General features: G+C 43.5%; 1 protein-coding gene across 2 annotated transcripts; it reads right to left on the reverse strand.

The window, feature by feature from the left end:
- Positions 1-176: 176 nt before the first annotated feature.
- On the reverse strand, positions 177-20260 carry LOC130535753 (disks large homolog 5-like). Of its 2 annotated transcripts, XM_057051050.1 has the most exons (33): positions 19547-20260; positions 16038-16106; positions 15266-15434; positions 14806-14949; positions 13492-13675; positions 13123-13379; positions 12488-12800; positions 12172-12402; positions 10348-10532; positions 10117-10242; positions 9821-9953; positions 9614-9738; positions 9317-9492; positions 9075-9178; positions 8757-8849; positions 7654-8589; positions 7402-7525; positions 7065-7203; positions 6547-6668; positions 6190-6270; positions 5941-6100; positions 5127-5289; positions 4903-5036; positions 4631-4795; positions 4370-4553; positions 3990-4138; positions 3631-3801; positions 3342-3538; positions 2979-3122; positions 2750-2877; positions 2508-2617; positions 1399-1508; positions 177-1083 (listed from the first exon to the last, which is right to left on the reverse strand). In XM_057051050.1, exons 1-33 carry the CDS (start codon positions 19842-19844, stop codon positions 980-982), a joined length of 5928 nt encoding a protein of 1975 aa, XP_056907030.1. In that variant the 5' UTR covers positions 19845-20260; the 3' UTR covers positions 177-979. The 2 variants fall into 2 exon arrangements, with proteins under 2 accessions (XP_056907030.1, XP_056907114.1); XM_057051134.1 differs by lacking the exons at positions 177-1083; positions 1399-1508; positions 2508-2617; ... (2 more) ...; positions 3342-3538; positions 3631-3801 and having other exon boundaries at positions 3990-4153.
- Between the last annotated feature and the right edge of the window lie 567 nt (positions 20261-20827).

The following is a 20827-nucleotide window of genomic DNA, read 5'->3' on the forward strand; positions in this document are numbered from 1 at the left end:
GATTAAGGCATGATGTGTCAGGGTGAAAATTAACATTTCGTCATACCGTGTCCCGGCACTAATGCGCCACCTTGTGGACAAAAACTAAATGACTCATTTTACCGACAATCAGCAGCAGGTTGAAGTCAATCAAGAGCAGCTCATCAGGAGAATTCAATATTAAACACAGGCCAGTCTTTTTGTCCATTATCAGTTTTTAATGTTTTATAGAAATATGAACCTTCATTAGGAGAAGCTGTCCTAAAGTGTCCCATTAGAAGTGAACAAGACATGTCCACAGATTTACTGAAAATCCAACTCGATGCATGATTCTTTTTTGTTTTACCGTGAGATAATCATAGAAAAAACAGATCCCTTCTTCCAAGAACAACTTGATGCAGACAAACAAGTATTGGCAACAACTGTAGAAGGTAAAAACCGTGCTGAAAGAGCTGCTGTAGGACTGTTATTGGAGGATGTGGTGTTCGTAAATGCAACAATGAATCAGTGAATACTTGGCACGATTTTATCAGATGGTGAAATGATGGCAGAGGAAGTGAAGGCGGGAAGCACTTTTGCACCGATTTCTCCTCTAGAAAACAGCAATATAACTCCAAAAAGTCCATCCTATTAGCTAGACAGCTACATTTATAACACAAAAGGTTCAAGACCTAAAGCTTTGATTAGATAAATTAAACTGGGGAACATGTGTATAAATATAGAGAAGTGAACGCAGCCTTCCACGCCACCATCACTTTATAGAATAGTGTAGAATAGTGTTTGCTGTGGTCCAACATGAGACTGAGGGAGTGCTACTACATATTCAAGTATTAGATACTAGTGTAAACAGAGCTATGAGCAGTACAGTACGCGGCGACTGTAGCTGTATTACGTCATCGTCATCGTCCCTGCTGACTGAACAGAGATCTGCGAGCTGTACCGATTGACCGTGTGTTTCATGATCCAATGTTTGTGGGTAATGTGTGGCGAGCTGGTGACTCTATGGTGCTCCGTCTGGAATCCACAGAACCTTATTCTGTTCCTGCTCCACCACAGTCACGATCTGAGTGCAAATGTCAGAGACGCTGCCTGCCTGGACGATGCCTGCAACACAAGGGGGGGTGTTGGGAAGAGCGGGGGTGGGATGTTTAGCTACCAGACTACTCCACTCTAGATTATTCTCATATAACATGCTCTAACGTGAGGAAGCCTCATATCTGTCATATTATTTGAACTCTTTATGTAAGAGGGGATCAGTCGCGGTGCTGTCCAGCTCTAATCATCCCTCTCTGTTCGAGCCATTCATCAGAGGGAATGTCGGGTGTCTCAGACAGGCTGCTGCTCCAGACACACAAGCCGAGCTCTATTCCTTATTGCTTCCTTATTATTCCCAAATTGATGCCTGTTATTTTGACCGACCTGTGAAGAAGCGGCTGTATTCCTGCTCTATTTTCTGCGCCGCCTCAAACTGCTCCTTGGAATGTTTCTGTGAGAGCTTCTCCCGCAGGTACAGAGGGTCCTTTTGTTCTCTGGAGACAAAAACATCACAAGCATGTTTCTCAGGACAGACACAAAGAACAGAGACAGTTCCCGTGACTGGGACTTTATTTATTAGTCTTGGTGTCACTTATTAACAGATGGCTAAAACTAAATGATATACACAATATAATTTCTCTTTCTCCTGTCAGGACTGTTCAATTACAGGGTCTTTTCTCTTTATTCAGTCTCCTCGGCGAACAAAAATAAAAACGCTGAAATCTGCGCCAGTCTCTGCAGCAGGCAGGCAGTGGGAGGAGTGTGTGTTTGTGTGTTAGAGGCAGGTGGGTCAGTGAACCACCCACGGGCCCCTGTGTGCTGTCCCTGGACAGCTGGCACTCAGCTGATGACAGCAGGCTTAGTAAGAATCAATATCCACCATGATTACCTGCTGCATCTCTTCGCTTTGTTGCCCTCTGTATGATTGTGGATGTGCAACATTGGGAGGACCACAGCTCACTTGAAAATAAGGATATTTTTAGGCGGCGAACACATTTTGGCTGTTCCTCACACCTTCATAGAGCTCTTTGAGGGTTAGGAGGTGCTTTTAACTTCAACTTGTGGATGGGCATTTAGTTGTAATGGTCAGTGTGAAGGCCTGAGGAACCCATTACATCAGTGAAAGATAGAGTGTGTGTGTGTGTTAATTTTCCTGCCTGGTTAAAAATGAAAAAGCAGACCTCTGAACTGGTCGCAGAGGGAAGACTCTTGTGATGACGTCACCTAAATCATGTTGATCAATCTATTTTAGTGTCGGGCCGTTTCCTGAATGTCTACTCGTGATAATTGGTTTTCTAGTGACACGTTAGAAGAAATAAATCCCAAAGGGATCCATCTTTTTCCGTCAAAACAATGGTAAAAGATCACGAGGACGTATTTTAATAGTTACAGTTTGTTCTATCTGTGACTGGGAGACAAAGGTGCTTCATTAAAAGGCTCCAAACTTTTGGATCTAAATGTCTAAATAAAAAAACAAACATGAGACTACTCACTTTATCTGCTTGGCATTTTTGTAGCGAATGAAAACGATGATTGGGTAGATGTGGACGCTGTGAAGGCGTTCGATGGCGAAAGGGGCAATGTCGAGTAAACAGTGGCAGTCCTATGATTCAAAGTAGAGTGTTACACAAAATGCACATGGCAGGACACAGTGCAATAACATTCAAGACTGCATTCCATCGAGAAGCTCTTCAGCTCAAACCTGGAAACCGTTACCGAGCCGGAGACCATTTACCTTCTCCGTGATCTCTTTTATGGATGCGACGGTGGTCACATCAAAATGGCCGCTCCTGCGTTTGTAGTCGATGAACACACAATCCTTCACCCCCCGCTCGATGGCCTGCTGCGACGCCTTCATAATTTCTGTGGTTCAATAAACAGAATTGATCGTGGCTGCGGCCATCAGCCATCGTTAACATGCCAGTAAGTCTAGAGGCGGCTTTCAGGCCGGCGTGGGAGCTCACCGGGCGGACAGCGGCTGAACTTGGCGGGACTCTCCTTCACCAGCACGTCCTTGCAGACCTCCACTAATGGACCTAATACAAGCACTGGCCTGGGAGAGGACGACTCCACCCTCTGAACACGCTGGTACATCAGGCTCACTCCATCTAGGGCAGAAAATTTAAAAGATGCTTTAAAAAGACAACAAGGCTGAACAGATAGAGAACCATTCTGCTTTTAAACCACACAGATCGCAGCAAATCTGCAAATATTTGCACGATATAGTGTTTTTCCTTCCTTTATTTACCATTTTCCTAACCCTGCCTTTCTTTTGCTAGTCTAACTCTTATTAAGATTCCTGGTTTCCATGCTGGGAGGTGCCACACCTTCTGTGATGGGTAAAGAATCTGCACCGAGAACTTCAAGAACCATCAGGTCCTTCCCATCCTTGGAGCCGCTACGTTTGTGCTTCAGCCTCCGGCGGAAGAAGGATCTGCGTGCGGCAGCAGACAGGGTTTTACTGGCGCCGTTATCATCTTTCAGATCAGCCATGCCGTGTCTTTTATAGAACTCCTGGTCCATCCTTAAAGACAGAGAATTGAAAAGAAAAAGACGTTAGTTGTGATGAAACTAAGGATGAGATCTTCCAAAAGATCTTCCCTAGGATGAACTCACATGTATTTACTCGGAATTTGCCCTTTTCCCAGTTTCTGTGCATTCTCGTCCAGTTGCCAGGCCATCCAGTACCCAAAATTGCCATTTGGTAGCGTATCTTCCACATACAGGATATCGTCTTTGTTAAAGCTCAGCTCCTGCTCCACCTCTGCCACCCTCTCATAAAGTGCTCTGATGGCAGAAGCAGAATAAAGCCATTAGGATGAATGAACAGTGAGAGACCTTCTCTGTGAATGAATTGGGTTGAAAATGTGAATTATTCAACAGTAAAACTTACTTAACTGCACACCGCAGAATATATTAAAGTGCTACGATGCAGCTGAAGGTGAATCAGAAAACATGAGGAATAGTTCAGCTACCTTATGTAAAATCCATCTCCATGAGAATCCTTGATTGCAGACAGTTTGTCACTGGAGTTCTGGACCTTGAATGTGATGGTTTCTGCTGGCTTCAACATTTCCAGGTAAGCCTCTTCCTTTGTTTTGTTCTTCATGCTGATCCCATTGTACTGTTTAAGACATCACTACAGCGGGTAAGAGACCCACGCTCATTTCCAGGTAAAAGCAGAAACGCCTGTAAACACCAGCCTAAAACACAAACCACCAAACAAACCCAAAAGCCTCTTTTCCAACACAATATGAAGCAACTCGCGGAGTCCTGTTTTTTGCCCCCGTCTTGGTTATATTTGACTTTATTTCCCCAGATAATTCATTAAAAACGGTTAAAACAGTGCACATACCTCCAGCACCAGGTCTCCAGGCAGCAGACCATCAGGACCTTTAGCAGGACTGTCCTCATCAAGACTCTCCACAAAGATCCCAGAAAGGTTTCCTCCACAGATCTGAACTCCGAGCTCCACCTGGATTTTCTTCAGCCTCACCAGCCGAGGCTCGGCGGCTTGCAGCATGCATACGCCAGCTCCTCTGAGGAGAGGGGGAGAAATCCAATTCAATCTGAATTCCCACTTTCAGGTTTCTATTTTTGTGCCTTATTGTTCTACCTGAAGGAGTTCTGAGCACTGGTGGCAGGTGTGGTCCATTTGGAAGATGGTGTCATGGTGCCCTCGTCCTGCTCGCTCAGTGTATCGATGGCAGAGTGATTATCTGGAGTGGTTGCTCCACTGGCTTGGGGGGTGGGTTGGTTGCTGATGGACTCCATGCGAGAACTAAAAACAGAAGCAGATTTAAAATTGTGACTCTTCTCTCACAGACGCACTTCGATCTAACAACGGGTACAATTTGCTGATTATATCATTCTGCGTTTGCTTCCTACCCTGAGCGAGAGTGGTTGCCCAGCTGAAACATGTGAGGATTATACTGAGCCAGAATGGTGACGGTGTCACATTGCTGCCCGATGACCAGTCGCGCTTGCTGCTCATTTGCATTGCGAAGGTTGATTCCATTAAACTGAAAACAGGAGCCATCATTTAGACGCAGCAATGAATCATTGCCTGGTGGCAGATATGGAGCTCAAGTGTGGGGATGGGGGTCCTGTACCTCAAGGAGTTGGTCCCCGTACTCTAAATGGGCTTGATGAGCTATGCTGCCTGCTGTCACTTTGGAGACAAAGACTCCACCGTTCTCCCCGCTGACAATAGAGATCCCCAATGGTTCTGCTCCTTTCTGTACAGTCACGTTGCGGGGCTCCTCTAAGTATGGCCTTCAGGATATAAAAACTGTTTGTAATGTGTTTGTAATTTTTAAAGGGCATGATAAAAAAAAAAAAAAAAAAAAAATTCTGACACGATGCAACATGTGGCTCTGAAATAAAATGAACCGATTAAAATTCCAAAATAAATGCAGTGGACAAACCATTTCCTGTAATAATCCCGGGATGGGCTGGGGTGACCCCAAGTAAGGCTCCCCCAAGTAAGGCGCCCAATCCCCTTTGTTCCCCAGGCACAGTAAAGTAAAAATGCAGCTTTAGCAATAAAAGATAAAGGCTGTGTGGTCATGCTGCGTGCATTGCAGTCATGCAATCCTATAAAGTACCTTTTAATACATACTCAAACAATCAAGTCTCATTTCTCAAGTATCGTAGGACAAACCTCGAGCTTTTTAAAGAGAGGAACTTGGGCTTAACTACCAGAGGCAGTCTGACAGAGGAAGATTTACTAGATACAAATCTGAGGAGATGAAACAAAGAGCGAGGATTATAGGTTTAGAGGAGAACAGGAGAGTACAGAGATAAATCAAACTACAAAATGTGGCTCTGCGTTCTGATAATATGATGCCTCCCAGCTTCCGGCTCTTAATCAGAAAGACAGACAGAATATGGCGCTGCGACCGTCGGGGTGCACGGCGAGCTTACCCTTCCTTCCGCCTGTCGCCAACTGCAGCAGGACTGACCGATATCCTGGGTTGAGCAGAAATGGAGCCCTGTGATTGGCTGCTGGTGAAGGATGATGTCTCCAGGTTGATGGGCGACATTGGAGGTGTTGGGCTGCTGCACTCTGAATGCGAGAGGGACCCTGGAGAGGAAGAGGAAGGAGGGTATGATTTCAGATTCCGGGTTCTGCTGGCACTTCTTGTCTCCCTCATGAAATAGCTGCTAAACCACCTCTGTCAGATCCTGTAGAGCGGGGATAGCGAGCTGGAGGGATCTTAATGCGTTCTGTCCTAAACTGCGAAGTGGACGAGTCTAAAGAAGACAAAAAAACATACATTAACTTAATATAATAATATACCAAACTAGTCAGACTGAGGATAACTTATATAAAAGGTGAAGTCAAGAATTTACTGAGTGCTGCCAATACATTTAATCCATCTTCCATATTATTGTCACTTATCCACCCAGTAAAACCAGTAATGCATTCCAATGATGTGAACATCTGTGCAGTCTGCATAAACAGATACAACCAAATAGAAAACAGTTTTTGTTTTGTACAATTCGGCAAAACCAAGGACACTCACATACCCGGTCTGCCACTGGTGGGCAGGGAATTGGCGCTATGCAGTTGTTGGCTGCAGCTTGTCTCATTCAGCTCTCCAGTGCGTTTGTGGCTGAGGTCCAAACTCAGGCAACCTTGATGTTTGGGACTACGGGTGAAGGCAAAATAAGCCCTCAGTAAGTCACCACGGTGGTCAATTATTCAACGCAGAGCACGCTAAACCACTACGTCCCATCTCTTCAGAACATAGGGGCAAGGGAAACCTTTCTGCTCTGTGCAGTAAACGCACCATCGAACGAGTTAATCAAGGTCAGTTTCCGATAAAATGATTGGCATCTAAAAGATAAAAACAATTATGTGAATCTGCTCGCAGAATTGGACACTTGTTGCATCTTTTTGACATATCAGAGCAGCAAAAACACCGAGGTGCAGATCTCATTAGTATTTGTGCTGTTGCATGGAACGGAAAATCTGTTGAACAGAAAATGTGTTGCTGATGTTGCCTGCACTTGTAAATTTTTTATATTCCGTTTATATATACCACCTTGTGTGTGAGCGGATGCCTGAGCTGGAGGCTGGAGGACAGTTGTTGTTCTGGATTTCATGGCTCCAGGCAGTGTAGACCGGGTTCCTCATCACAGCCGTCACAGCGGGACAGGGGGCAAGACCTCGCTGAGCAGAGTCTGTCAGTACACACAGAGAAAAGCATCCACAAAATGTTCCATCTGTCTTTCATCGCAGCGATGGACAAAACAATCGAAGAACTTGTTATTCTTCCATAGAAATTACAAAATTTGAGTGTCTACATTGACAGCGACGGTCAACCAACTCAACACTCCTGATCTGAAAGCGTAACAAGCAGAGTTGTTTCAATGACTCACGCGTTGAGATGCTGCTGTAGCTGGGAGGTGCAAAAGGAATGCTGTACCGATTGGTTCTTAAAGGAGAAAATCGCAGCAGGTCTACTGGCTCTGGAGAGTGCTCGTCGTTGGAGAAACTTTGGACCTGAAACCAGACCAAAGTAAATGGATGCAGGAACAAAACTGCCCATAATTACCGTAATTTCCGGACTATAAGCCGCTACTTTTGAAATGTAAATGTGTCACAGCAGTAAGGGAGAATGTCTTCAGTACCTGCACAGGAATGCGAATGTGTACCGGTGTCACATTACGTCTCAGCGCTGGTGCAGATTTTGGCCTGTACCTCCTTTTCCCCCTCTCCTCTGCCCGTCGTCGACTCCTTTCTTCATCAACGGGTGTTTTTGCCTCTCTTGGAGGAGCGTCGATGTAATAGAGCTGGTTTGCCATCTCTCCCTTGGCCTGGCTTGTGGTTTGTGCTGGGGAGGCTGGGGGAGTGCTGGTGGTGATGGTGGAGTCTGATGCTGAGCTGTTCTGTTGTCTATGTTTGAACCTGAAGGAGTCACTCCTGGCTGGTGGGGTGGGAGGTGTCTGTGCAGATTCAGACATGGAGCTCTGTGGGGAGTGCTTGGGCAACTGGGAAAGAGACATGTAGTCCAGCTTTGGGGGGGCTTCCGGTCTCTTAAATGTATTCACATCGAAGATGGACTTCCTCTGTTTGGTTCTTTTATAGATGGAGAGTTGCGCAAACTCAGGAATAGAGGCTCCTGTTATGACTTTAGGCCACGTTCCTCCACTGGGCTTTGATTGCAAGCTCTGCACGTGATCTATGGGGTTCTGAGGTGAGCTGCAGTCCGAGAGCACAGGGTTAAAGGTATAATGAGGGTGGAGCTCCTGTCTCATATAGCAGAAGTCTGGGTGGGGCTCTGAGGGACTGTGGGAAGAGGAAAGGGAACGGGAGTGTACAGAGCTGCTGGAGAAAGGTTTGTGATGGCAGTGCACACTGTTGCCACTGCAGTCCAGAGAGTTGCCTTTATCCCCCCTGTCACAGCAGCAAGTGTCTGTCTGGGTGGAACAATTGTGCTTGGGGCAGGTGTTCCTGGAGTTCCTGCAGTTCCTGGTGTGGATCTCACAGGACTGCAGACGGGAGAGCTTTTCCGAGTCTCTTACACTTTCGTATAAACTCTGACCGGACCAGCTCTGCGGCAGGAACTGTCAGGAAATTGGGGAAAAAGACATTAACTGCAAATGAAACTCAACGACTGTAAAAGATGAGACAATTTTCCATTTAATTTGTAGCAACAGGATGTGCACAGTAATTTTCTACATTGTGGCTCAGTGGTGGTTTAAGCAGCATGCACTAGGTCTGAGATCTTCACCTTCATGAGAGAGATGCTAAGAATATCGCAGCAGTTCCTCAGCAGAGACTCACATTCAGAGAGTGACTTATTATCGAGTGCACTTCCGTTGATCTGTCATCAATAAAACCAGTCAAAAGAAATTTCATCAGTGACAACTTGCTTTGAATCACAGCAGTTTATGAAAATGCTAAATAAATACTTTTACCCTACAAGTCAGTATAATACATAGCTGTGACAGGAGCGCTGTGTGTGCTTTTATTTAATCACATGAGGGAATATGCAGGCCGTTTTAGTCAATGATGACAAACAATCAAAGATTTCTGTGGGCATACTCACTGCTAAAAGCCTATCCCCAACAGCAAGAGAGCATTCTCTAGCAGCTGGACTTCCAGGAGCCAATGAGGCAACAAACACTCCACTTTCAATTCCAATGCCACTGTCTGCGAATGAAGACAGAAAAAGAATCGAGCTCACATCTACTGTCTGCATTCCAAAATATGTATTAAAGCATATTTGATGCATAGACACACTTCTAACAAAATTAAAAATCACTACTTAAGCAGCAGGAGAATTCGGACCTTTGTTTCCCGTCAGGTTGATCTGGACTGGCGCGATAATTCGCCCTCCTATTGACTTCCTTCTGCGAACAACCATATTGATCACCCCCTCACCGCTCAGCACTGCTTTGATCACCTGCTTCCTGTCCTTATTTGTGAGGTCCACATCATTAATTTTCAACAACCAATCATTCACCCTGCACAAAAAACAGCAGGATAAAAATTAGTTGTCCAAGTAAGCCAAAGAGACACCTAATTGAACTAATTAAATCAGCTATTCTGTTATTTACTAAAGTGAAAACAAAGTGAACCATTCACCTTAATCGTCCTTCAGCAAGACTTCCTTTATCCACTTTAGTGACAACGATGCCACAATCTCCTGGTAAATATGGATCATTTACCCCTTCAGCAACATCAAACCCAAGTGCTTTTAAATCCATATCCTGATTTTGTGGAAACATTTTAGCAAATTTCAGTATAATTTAAATGTTCGTGTGTATGATATTATGTTGCAGCGGCTCTTACTCGGTGCTTCTCAAATTCTACAACTTCTGTCTCCCACTCCATCGAGTCAGTGTCAATGGCTGAATCGTGCGAACTGTGCGCCATTAGCTGACGAAACCTTGCTTCCTTTTCTAACTGATCCTCCATCTTTTCTCTGCAAGAAAACAAACATAAAATACATTTATAAACTGAACACAAGCTAGTCAATTATATAATTCCTCCAGCAGGGGGCACAAAAGCTCAGATATAGAGTCAGCAGTTAGGACTAAACCTGAAATGGAGTTAAAAAAATATATATTTGAAGAGGAATGGCTTGCCTTAGTTCTTTGAGCTCCCTTGCAGTGTCATTCTTCTGTTTCCTCATGTCATCCAGATTCCTCAGAGCATCTGCCAAATCGCTCACGGCTCTGTCCCTCTCACGCCTCAGGTTGTCACATAATGTTCTGATTGATACAAAAATAACTATATTTCCTCTGAACTCAAACACTAAATGATCAACACTTATGTTGACAACAGGTGCAACAGAGACATTTGAACCTGCTCTTTACCGTATGCTCTCTCTCTCTGCCACTATCTTGTCCCTCTCCTGGAAGGCCCAGTCACGCCGACACTTGGCCACCTCGGCCTCCTGGAGGGCTTCCTTCAGCTCCTGGGAGATGGCCTCACACTGCTTCCTCAGCATATCAATCTCCTTGTTGGCTCGCTCCATGTCCAGAGTGGCAGAATCTTGTTCCTGAGTGATTTGATAGATGTTGCAGGTGTTATTAAATAACAGATGCTGGCAAAGATATATTTCATCAATTCAGGTGCACTTTAAAAGAGTTTCGATTTAAAATTACAAATTTCTTTGATCAATTTATCATCATAATGGGTTTGAAACAATCAAGACGTGAATTAAGCATACGCTTTCTGGTGTTTAAGAAGTAATTGCAGCCATTTGAGGTAATGTCATTTTAGAGTTATCTGAAGGCATCAATAAATTCATGAACCCCAGCATTTACAAGCTGGACAGCTGCATATTTAAGCAGTAATAACACAGCACTTTACAATGCAAATGGATATTGACCCAAAACATTCTGCAAAAGCAATGCAGGGAGAGTTAATTTGAACAAAAACAGCAGATGGAAGAACTTCCACACATGCATCAACTAAGGGCAAACAAGGGAAATTCAGCATTTGCTGAGGTCTATAACCTTAAGATTTAATTATGGCAAATGATTTTCATCCAAGTCTTTGGTTTTTAAAATAGTTGAAAGCTCCCCAGAGTGAAACTCAAATGACTGAAATACTTAAAATGGGAAACGTCAGGTTTTCTTCATTTAAGGTGGAACATTTAAACATTTGGAACACTTGATTGTACATTTCAAATCAAGTATATTTCTAAAGTAATCAAGAACTCAATTTAACATCAGACCTGAAATCTTCCCCTGAAACACTTGACATATGATACAGTGTTTAGCCTGACACCATGAAGGCATCACAGTGCTCTCCTTAGATGCCATTGATTAAGATAAATAAAAAGAAACCTGTAAACAACCTGTAAACTGATGCAGAAAAGGTCACTTGCCATTCAAATACATCCATGAAAATACATACCTCAGTTTACTCTTCACTTACTCACATACTGCATAATTATGCTCCAAGCTGTGGTTTTAGTGTAACTATTATTAACTCCTGCATCTATATGTGTAAATCCTTCTACCTTTCTGATGCACTGGTTAAATTGGATCCTCAAGATCCTTTTCTGGCTTTCTCAGTCTATTGAATTTGATCTAAATGCATATTCTCTCCAGAAGTAGTACAGCAGTTTGACAGCAAATATAAAAAATAACTATAACTTAGAAGCTTCTGCCTGCATCGTTGTGTTAGACCAGTCAAAGAGTGAATGGGGTTCTACAGAAGTGGGTCAGATATACTGTGGAATAACAACTGGTGTCTCTAGTGAATCCACAGTCAATGTTCTCTCTCTGTGTCTCCCTTTAAATAACTTTACAGCAGGGAGGCTGCCAAGTGCAGCGAGAGCATTAATTAAACGCATTGTTAAATTAAATCCATTAGACTTTACTGTGCACTTGTCTGCTTTAATTACCCATGACTGAGGGAGTGTGTTTGTCTTCAAAGCCCAAAAGTCTCTTTTCTACATACCCAAGAGTGATTTTGAAATGTGAAACTTCCAATTTCTCCGACTCTAGCAATGAAATGAAGAGTGCAGGTAATGGCAGACGTTTTCCAGCAAAACAACTGTGCAAACTTGCCAGCTGCTTGGAAAAACAATTATCACTACTTTATGAGATGGGTTGAAGGGGATTATAGTCTGGGAAATAAATCAATCCCTCCACTAGTAATGATAAATCTCCCGTCCGTCTGACTACCTGTCTGGCCTGGTAATACTCCCGCAGCAGCTGGTCCCTCTGGATGATGGCTTCCGTCCTCTCTTTGCGGGCAACGTCCCTCTCTTCACGTACCATTTCAATGTCCTTGCAGGCTTGGTTCAGCTCCTTCTGAGCCTCAGCTTTGTCCTTTACCTCATGGCAGTATTTCTCCAGCAGCTCGTTTTTGTCACAGATTGCCCGGTCCCTATCCACCAGCGCCGAGGCCAGCTCCTTCATGTCACAGAAAAGCATGGCGCACGTTGATGACAAATCATCACGTTAAATCCCTGTAATTTTTTTCTTCTAAAAGTCTTACCTGCCGCAGTGCTTCTAGCTCTTCATTTGCCACGCGCCTCTCTGATGACGTGTTCTTCAGCTTGGCCTCTGCCATCTCCAAACCGGTCTGAAGTCGGTCCACTTCTTTGATCACCTGGTCCCGCTCGCTCATAATCAGGCGGTACTCGCTGATTACGGAGTCCCGCTCGTGCTTGAATTTCTCGCCGTCTTTGGATGCTTTAAGCTGCTGGGTCTTCAGCCGCGTCGTCTCCGACTGCAAGCGCTCCATCTCTCGCTGCAGCTCCTTGTTCTGGGCCACAGCCTTGGATAACTCTTGCTGTGTGTTGTCAAACCTGAACCACATTGAAAGTAACAATCGTTTACTGCCCTGTATGGTCTGCCACCGACAGTGGGTGACTATAGAAATGCAAAGAAACACCAGAATGTATTCTTAACTTCATAAAGAAAAAGTTAAATGAAGAAAGTAATCTGCCCGTCTGCAAAGCTTTATCTGGCTTGGATTAAGACAATTTTAAGCACTCATGTGACCTTGGCATTACACACCAACAGAGAGTTTAAGGGCATGTTCGTCGAAACGTCTGTTAATCATTAGATTTTATGGCTGCCGAGGCTGTGTGCTGTTTATAGTGCATCCGTGTTATTTTCCTGCTTCACCTCCTTATAGATGAGCTGTACTGCTGCTGATAATGCATGGCGGCGTCTCTCTGCTTCAGTAACATATCAAGCTGTTTCTGCAGCCGATGGTTTTCCTCCTCAGCTTGGTCCAGACGACTCAGGTCTGCGTTGTGACCGGCCATTTTTTCATTATAGCGTTTCCTGAGAGCCTCGTAGTCATTCTTCATGGCCTCCAACTTCTCCACGACTGTGTCGTATAGCTTATTCAGGACATCCGATGTGCCCTCTCTCATCACCTACAATTTTATTGTAAAGTTCCTCAATGATGACATCACCACAGACTTTCTTACTATTGTGAGGTAAATGGTCTTTTTAATTTAAAAGACTGAGAGTAAACTACACAAGTACCTGCTTCTGTAGCAACCTCATGTCAGCCACCTCTCTCTGGTCATCATCATGCAGCCTCCTCAGCTCCTCACAGGCCTGCTTGATGTGGTTGTTCTCTCTGACCAGTTGGATGTTGTCCTGTCTCATCACCTCCAGCTCCTCCTTAAACTGTGCATGCTCCCCCACCAGACGGCCGTGCAGCGTACTGAGGAGATAGCGCAGGAATGACCATCTGACTGACGGTCCCGCCAGCCACAATAATCCACTTCAATGTAGCCAAAAAGAATGATGATTGCATCTTTTGAGTCAAGTGCATATCAATGTAAGCCTACATATATATAAGGGATGTACAAATATGTATGTGGAATTATGTTTGTCAACCAGTGCCTTTCACAAATCTGTTCAAATCAAATGACCACGAGATTATAAAAATAGATGGTTACTGTGATTTTAATTTCTCCAAAATAATCTTTAAATCAGTAGATTTTATATAAAACTACAAAATGGATGTACAGGATTAACAAAAACTCAGTATTTGGATTTCTTTCTGGATGACCTCAGAACAGTTACAGCAATTAGTCTTGTGCAAATATTTTAAAAAAAACAACTTAGATCATACTGTAGAACTGGAAATGGCACAGACAAGAATGAGAAAGATCAATCAAATCCCCCATAATCATTTATTACTGATCAGCATTGTATTTGCTAAACTATTGATTTTAATACAGTTATTTTCCATTCGATAGAGGCCATTTATTGTGAGTGGATAAGCACAGATGCACACACAATGTCACAAAATAAAGGCTCTCCCAGATTTGCAAACATGGGGCAGAAAGAGAGGCTTAAACATGGCAATAATCCTCCATCCGTCTGTTTGCATTGGGCCAGATGTTGGTTCCCTACACTTGGGAGGTGGTATGGCATCAGTAAATTGCACAAAATCTCTGTGTGCAGCGTTATCCGCATGTACATCATGTTCAAATGACTGATGATTACAGAGATTGAGCTCTTGGGCCATATAGTGAAGTAATTCAGACATTTTCTGTTACCCTTTAGTGTAAAAAATCAATGTGGGATTTGTGCTGCCAAGATCTTTGCAAGGAGAAAAATAAAAATGAAATTAAGTTGATGTAAGGCTTTCTGAGGCTTAACTCATCGCTGGGATTGCTATAAAGATTGCCGATACGCTCACAATAATAAAATCTGTTCGATGCAATCTGCCTGAATGTCATAGGACCAACAGGAAGGCTGCTGAAACCCTGCAGACAGAGTGCAAATGCCTATGGCACAGATGTGCAGGCTGTTAAAACATTTAGAAAAGGCTTTTCCACTCACTGGTAGAAGTCTGCTTTCTTCACAGCCTCCTCGCACCTCTTCAGAGTGGTGCTGTGCTGGTTCTGCAGGGACTGCAGGTCTGCCATTGCCTTCATGCACTGCAGCTTCAGACGCTCATAGTCATGACCTGTTTTTGAGTTTGGTCTGATTCACATGGATGGGGAAAAGGGCACCGTATCAGGGGACAAGAGAGGCAAGCGTGAGATGAACATCTTACAAAGTCTGTGGTTACGTGATCACAAGAGAAGAGAAATATCATCAAAAATGCATGGTTGTTTTACAGAGCCGAGCACGGTTTAAACATTTTCCCCTCACCGTCACAAAGTCCTCCGCTTTATTGTTTTTTTGTTGATGTTTTCCAAAGCCAACCTGAGCCAAAAGCTTTTATAGTGCACATGCACAGAGCATCACCGCGCTGTAAGCTTTGGAAAACAAACAAGCGCACTAGGTTGAACATTACCTGCAGTCATCAAAGGTGGTTCCAGGAGAAGAGAGGGCCAGACGTTTACGAAGTTCGTCCCTCTCGCGGGTCACGTGTCGGAGTTGGAACAGGACCGTTTCCATCTTCTCACTCACCAGTTGGTTGTCCATGTGAGCGGGAGGAGGGGAGGATGCTTGGCCAGGGGTACCTGTGGGAATGAGCATGTTACTGGCTGCATGTGTTACAAAACTGAGATGATGGAAGACTTATTAAACCTCTACAAATAAAACATTTACCTAAAGTCCCATTCAATGGGAGCAAATAAGCTTTTTGTTTTGTTTTGACAGGACTCACAAATTAAATCTGCCATTTTTTTTCAGACACCAAGTTGTGTGATCAAAACAAGTTTAATATTTAACTGTTTCCACACATTAACCACAGAACCACTGAATATATGACACACGAATCCCCCGCAGTTACATAAAACGCTCTTTTTTTCCCCAGAAAAAAATTGAAACAACACACACACTGTTTTGTGTGTGTGTGCATGCGTGTCTGTGTGTTAGGCGCTAATAAAGGGTTTCTAAATCCTTGTCACATCTGTTTAATCACTTGCATGTGCTCAGAACCTAGTGGCCCATGCAATTACCATAATGTGACGAATATTATCTGGTGTGTACGGCTGTGTGTGTGTGTGTGTGTGTGGGGGGGGGGGGGGGGGGGGGTACAAGGGTTTTTTTCGTTTTACGCGTGTTTTTGCAGAACACAAAGTTCTTTTTGACAATTCAACAGCTGACCTTTAAAAACTCACCTATGCTGCTGAGGGAGCTGCTGCTTTCAGAGTCCGACGGCATCGTGGACAAGATGCTGTAAGTGGAGCCTGCGAGGCAAACACAACATTAAAGTCAGCTGTGAGCGCACTCCACCGCGTCCGTGCTATCGCAAGATTATTATCTGCTGCATTGTGAGGTACATCAAGGTTCTGTAGCTCACGTTACACTTAGGGGGCTTTCTTCAACTGCAGGAATAATAAGTGGGGACTTTCCCCAACCTGAGATGATACGCTGGTGTGTGGACAAGAGAGCGTGGCTAGTAATCAGCAGGACGGGGAGCTTGAATACTGACCGACCAGGGCCCCAAAGAGGCTGCAGTCTTAGAGCTTCTCTTTTTATCTCCTCTGACAACATCACACAGTGTGCCCCTGTGAAAGCCCCTTCTTTTATAGCCTATAGTGATTCATAATTAACTGTACAGAAAGAACACTTCAGTCAGTACAAGCCAGTAAGTATCATGGGGAAGATCGAGTTACTTGAAACGGAGGCAGCCAACTTGAAAAGAACCTTAAAGGGCTGTTTAGGTCAAAGTATTAAATATTCCTTTTGGATCAATGTGTTAATGCAACAACAAAGATTGTAGTCAGAGATAAAAATTGTGATAAAAACTTCAAATAAAGTCACATCTTGTGGGCCCCAAAGTTGAAAATAGATATATGATATATAGATATATAAAACAATATTAAATGGAAAAAATATTGTGAATATAGTTTACATTCTTTGGTTTCAGGTTAATTGGAAACTTTCTGGAGATGATGCTGTTTTAATGACGAGTTTAAGAAAACAAACAATGTGATCAAAATTTTATCTTATGAACCTAAAAAAAATATTTACCAGTATTGTATGTCCCTCAATTATTTATTAATTATATATATATATATATATATATATATATATATATATATAGATATATATATATATATATATATATATATATATATACACACACACACACAGTATATATGTATATATGTGTGTGTGTGTGTGTGTGGAGGTAAAATACGCAGTAAAGATACCAGGAAATACTAAGGTTAAGCACCGAGATATTTACAGTATTGGTAGATTCTAATTGCATTTTTATATAATAAAAAAAAAATCACAGGTGTCAGAAACCAACAGCATTTTCATTACAACAGTTTACCAGTGCGCACGGATCAGGTTGGGACACGGTTGTGGGAGGTGCATCTTATATTCCATTTGATTCAGCAACTTCCACTCGTGATGTAAAGCATGGCAGAGTGAGCCAGAGCATGACAAACGATTCTATTTACCCACGTCTCAGTACTAAATCAGTACCCTGGCTGGCTGGGTTCCCACTAACGGGGACTAGGAGTTTGATTAAGACTGGAAGGAGCCCAGCTAACATGGCTCGGCCCTCTTTTTCCCAGCAAACGACTGAAAGAAGCGAGGAGGGAGGGGACCAGTGTGCCTCAGGAGCAGTGGCATCCCATGGATCAAGCTGTCTTTGTTCTTCCTCTTGCTTAAGTTTCCCATGGCTCTGTTTGAACACACTGTGTGTCAGTGGGCAAGGTTCACTGTGTCATTGCTCGCTCACTTTCCTGCTTCACAGAAGTCATGTGACCCAGATCCGCGTCAGATGCTCACCTCATGCAGCCCGTTTCTTGGATTATAATGTCCCTGTTCGGGATTGAATGTACATTTATTTTCGTTGCCGATATTATGCAGGGGACAACGTTTCTATGATTCTGCTTTCTTTTAGAGTCAAAGCAAACCAAGAATGGAAATTTTTATAGATGTTTAGCAGCTGTCTAATCTGGTGATTTTTTTAAATGAATTGGAACGGATCAAGAAGAGATGTATATGAGGTAGACACAGCATTTACGCTGCAGGCTTATTTTGCAGAGAGAACATCTGCTGCGATACACGCCCTTGTAAAACGCTGTCACGTTGTTCCTCAAAGTTTCTATTGTGAGGCCTTGGAGCGACGGTTATATAACCAAAGAGTACTTTGGTTTATTTAAAAAAAAAAACAAGCAGCCCCTAGGAATACACACCTTTAATGTCCAAAAACAGGCAGGCATCAGGTTCACATGACAGTGTGATTCTTGCAGCTCAGTGATCATTTTAGGCAGCTAATTTTAGCATCGGCGCTGCCTGCTGGGGTCAATCAACAAAGCGCTTCTCGTTAATGTTGCTTTGATTTCATAGGTAGTGTAGCGTTCTTGCCCTCAGGGACTCTGAAGTGACTGCTTAGCCTGGCTAAGGTCCTTCTTTTGGCTGTGCAGTGGAGAAACCTGTCTGCCCAGTCATAAAAAAGCAGCTTAGCCTATTTGCTTCCTGCACAACTGCTCCAAACTACTGAGGCAAACTCCAACAGCGTTCACGTACAAACCTGCGCGAGCTGCAGAATCTTTACCTGCCCTCGGTTTCCAGTCTTTGTGCATGATTGTGAAATGTGGCGCAAAAATGAAACGGTCTCGTCCTGCAGCTTCACTTCCCTCATAAATAATGAGAACAGGGAAAAAAATGCATAATTAACACCTCAAGATTCAGTTCACCGAGTATGACACGATAGCCGAGAGTGAAGGAAGTGTTGGCAATGCAAAGTTTCTGAGGAATATGTCATTTCTGCTGCTAAATATTGCATATGTTTGTACACACAATACATCAATTAAGTATAAGGTGATCACAGAAGAGCTCATGTTGATGCACTTAGTAGAATTTGGAAAGCTTTAAATGTTAGGAAAAGGGATAGCGGGCAATTCTTGGTTGGGAATCAAGCCAAATGCAGAATGGGTACATTAAAAATGGATGAATAGGCGATTTAAAATTCCTTACAGTGATCATTTTGACACACAAGAGTCAGAGAATGAGTTTGTTTTTGATTTAATTCCCCATTGCAAAAACAGCTACAGCGACTTGGGAATCATTTCCCATATTGTGCATTCATTTTTCTTCTTTTTTTTTTTTTAAGATTTGAAGTGATGTGCGTCACATACTTGCTTAAATCTTTTTTTCACTTTCTAAGAAAAAACTTAATCAGTATTTCAAGGAGAAAAAAAACACACACATGTCTAGTGTAGGTTTATCTTGTCACGTATTCCAATGCAATACATGTGTATTAACAAATAAAACTCCTTACTATTTTATTAGAACAGTGAGTCAGTCACACACACACACACACACATACACACACACACACACACTTCTCGTGCAGGCCTGCTGTAACTCATTGATTGTTTGAGTATTTTTAGGTCCAATAAATGCTTAAATGCTCACACGGAGCCTTTATAGGCTGTGCTTTCAGTGACATTCAGGGGAAACAAGCAGAGCAGTGTGACTGTAAATAAGCATCCAGTCACATGATCGCTGGGCCCCCACCACCTCACTCTTTATTCTTGCCCAAAGGAAAAGTCATGCCCTTCATCAAGTTGTCATATGGTCGATATGATGGTTAGATCACTGCAGATCTACACGCGATCTGACGCGGCCTCTTTCGACTGTTGTCGACGTCCTGCTTTCTTACCGGTCGTGTGATCCGGTGCTCCGGTGTCGCCCAGCAGCATCGAGTGCAGGTGAGGGTGCGTCTTCTCCAGGGCTGTGCAAAACTCTGCGAAATGGTCCCGCTCCTTGCTGAAAAGTGTCTTCAGCAGGAGGTCCACTTTCTCCGGGCTGCTGGAGCACTTCTGTCCTAGTTCGTAGCGTTCGGACTGAGTTAAGGTTCCGCTGTGAGCCAAAGCATCCAGCACACGGTCCACATCTGTTACCGACTCCACCAAGTTCTGGTAATATTTCTCCAACAACACTTTGTGCTTGGGCTCCATCTCATCTGGGTTTAGGTTTTCTTTTGAAAAATAAAACAGCTCCGGGATCGGTCCACCCCTCTCCGGCTGTCTGTGCGGCCAACTCGGTGCTACTGTGGGGACTCACCCAAAGTGTCCCGCTCGGCCCAGTTGGGACGGTTTTCAACCCGAACTGAAGGATACACAAGAAGTAGCCATATTTGTTGCCCAAGGCTGTTGACTGCGCGATAATGACAACACATTTTCCCGACGGTCGTATCGGCTTCCCGAAATAAAGACCCGTCCGTCTCGGCTCCGACTAGGTCACGGGGACGGAGGCGTCCTGAAATAAGGCTCTTTCGCCATCTTTTTCAGTGTTTAGAAACTCTCAGAGTGCCCTCTCTTCTAACTCCGCCATGTCTCAGCGCTCGAGCAGCTGGAGCTCTGTGCCAATCATATTTCCGTGCAATGGACTTTTAAGGTAAAAGTGGGCGGGGATTTGTAGATGCACGTGGCTCCCCGCCTCTTCACGTCCCCGCAAATAATCGGTAATTTATTTAATGACGGCATAATTGTCCCTTTACAGAGGCGGACTCTGGACGTTTTAGGGACAAGGGACAAGGGGTGGACACAATAATAACGAAATAAATTATGAAATAAAGGATGAGGGTAATTGCTCATGAACAACCTCTGTTATTCATTTATAAAATCTTTGTGTCCTTAGAGAATATTATAACAACTTTTAGCGAGTGAGATGAATGTGAAAAGGTGCATTTCCCCTTATAACAACAGAGTTAAGGTTTTAAAAGGTTTATAAAGAATATTTTGATTTTGTAAGGTTAGGATTTGGAGTCATTTCTAATTTTGTCCTGTAACGTCATGTGTTGCTGCACCTTTGTTTTAATTACTGGCATAAAACACATGTCAAAAAGGTAATCAAATAAAAATAAGCACCAAGTAAACTAAAAATGACCATTAAATGGAAACAGAATTGAAAATAGGAAGCAAAATGCTGGTCAAACACA

Source organism: Takifugu flavidus, chromosome 1, assembly GCF_003711565.1.
Source record: "Takifugu flavidus isolate HTHZ2018 chromosome 1, ASM371156v2, whole genome shotgun sequence".
In the NCBI taxonomy this organism is placed as follows: domain Eukaryota; kingdom Metazoa; phylum Chordata; class Actinopteri; order Tetraodontiformes; family Tetraodontidae; genus Takifugu; species Takifugu flavidus.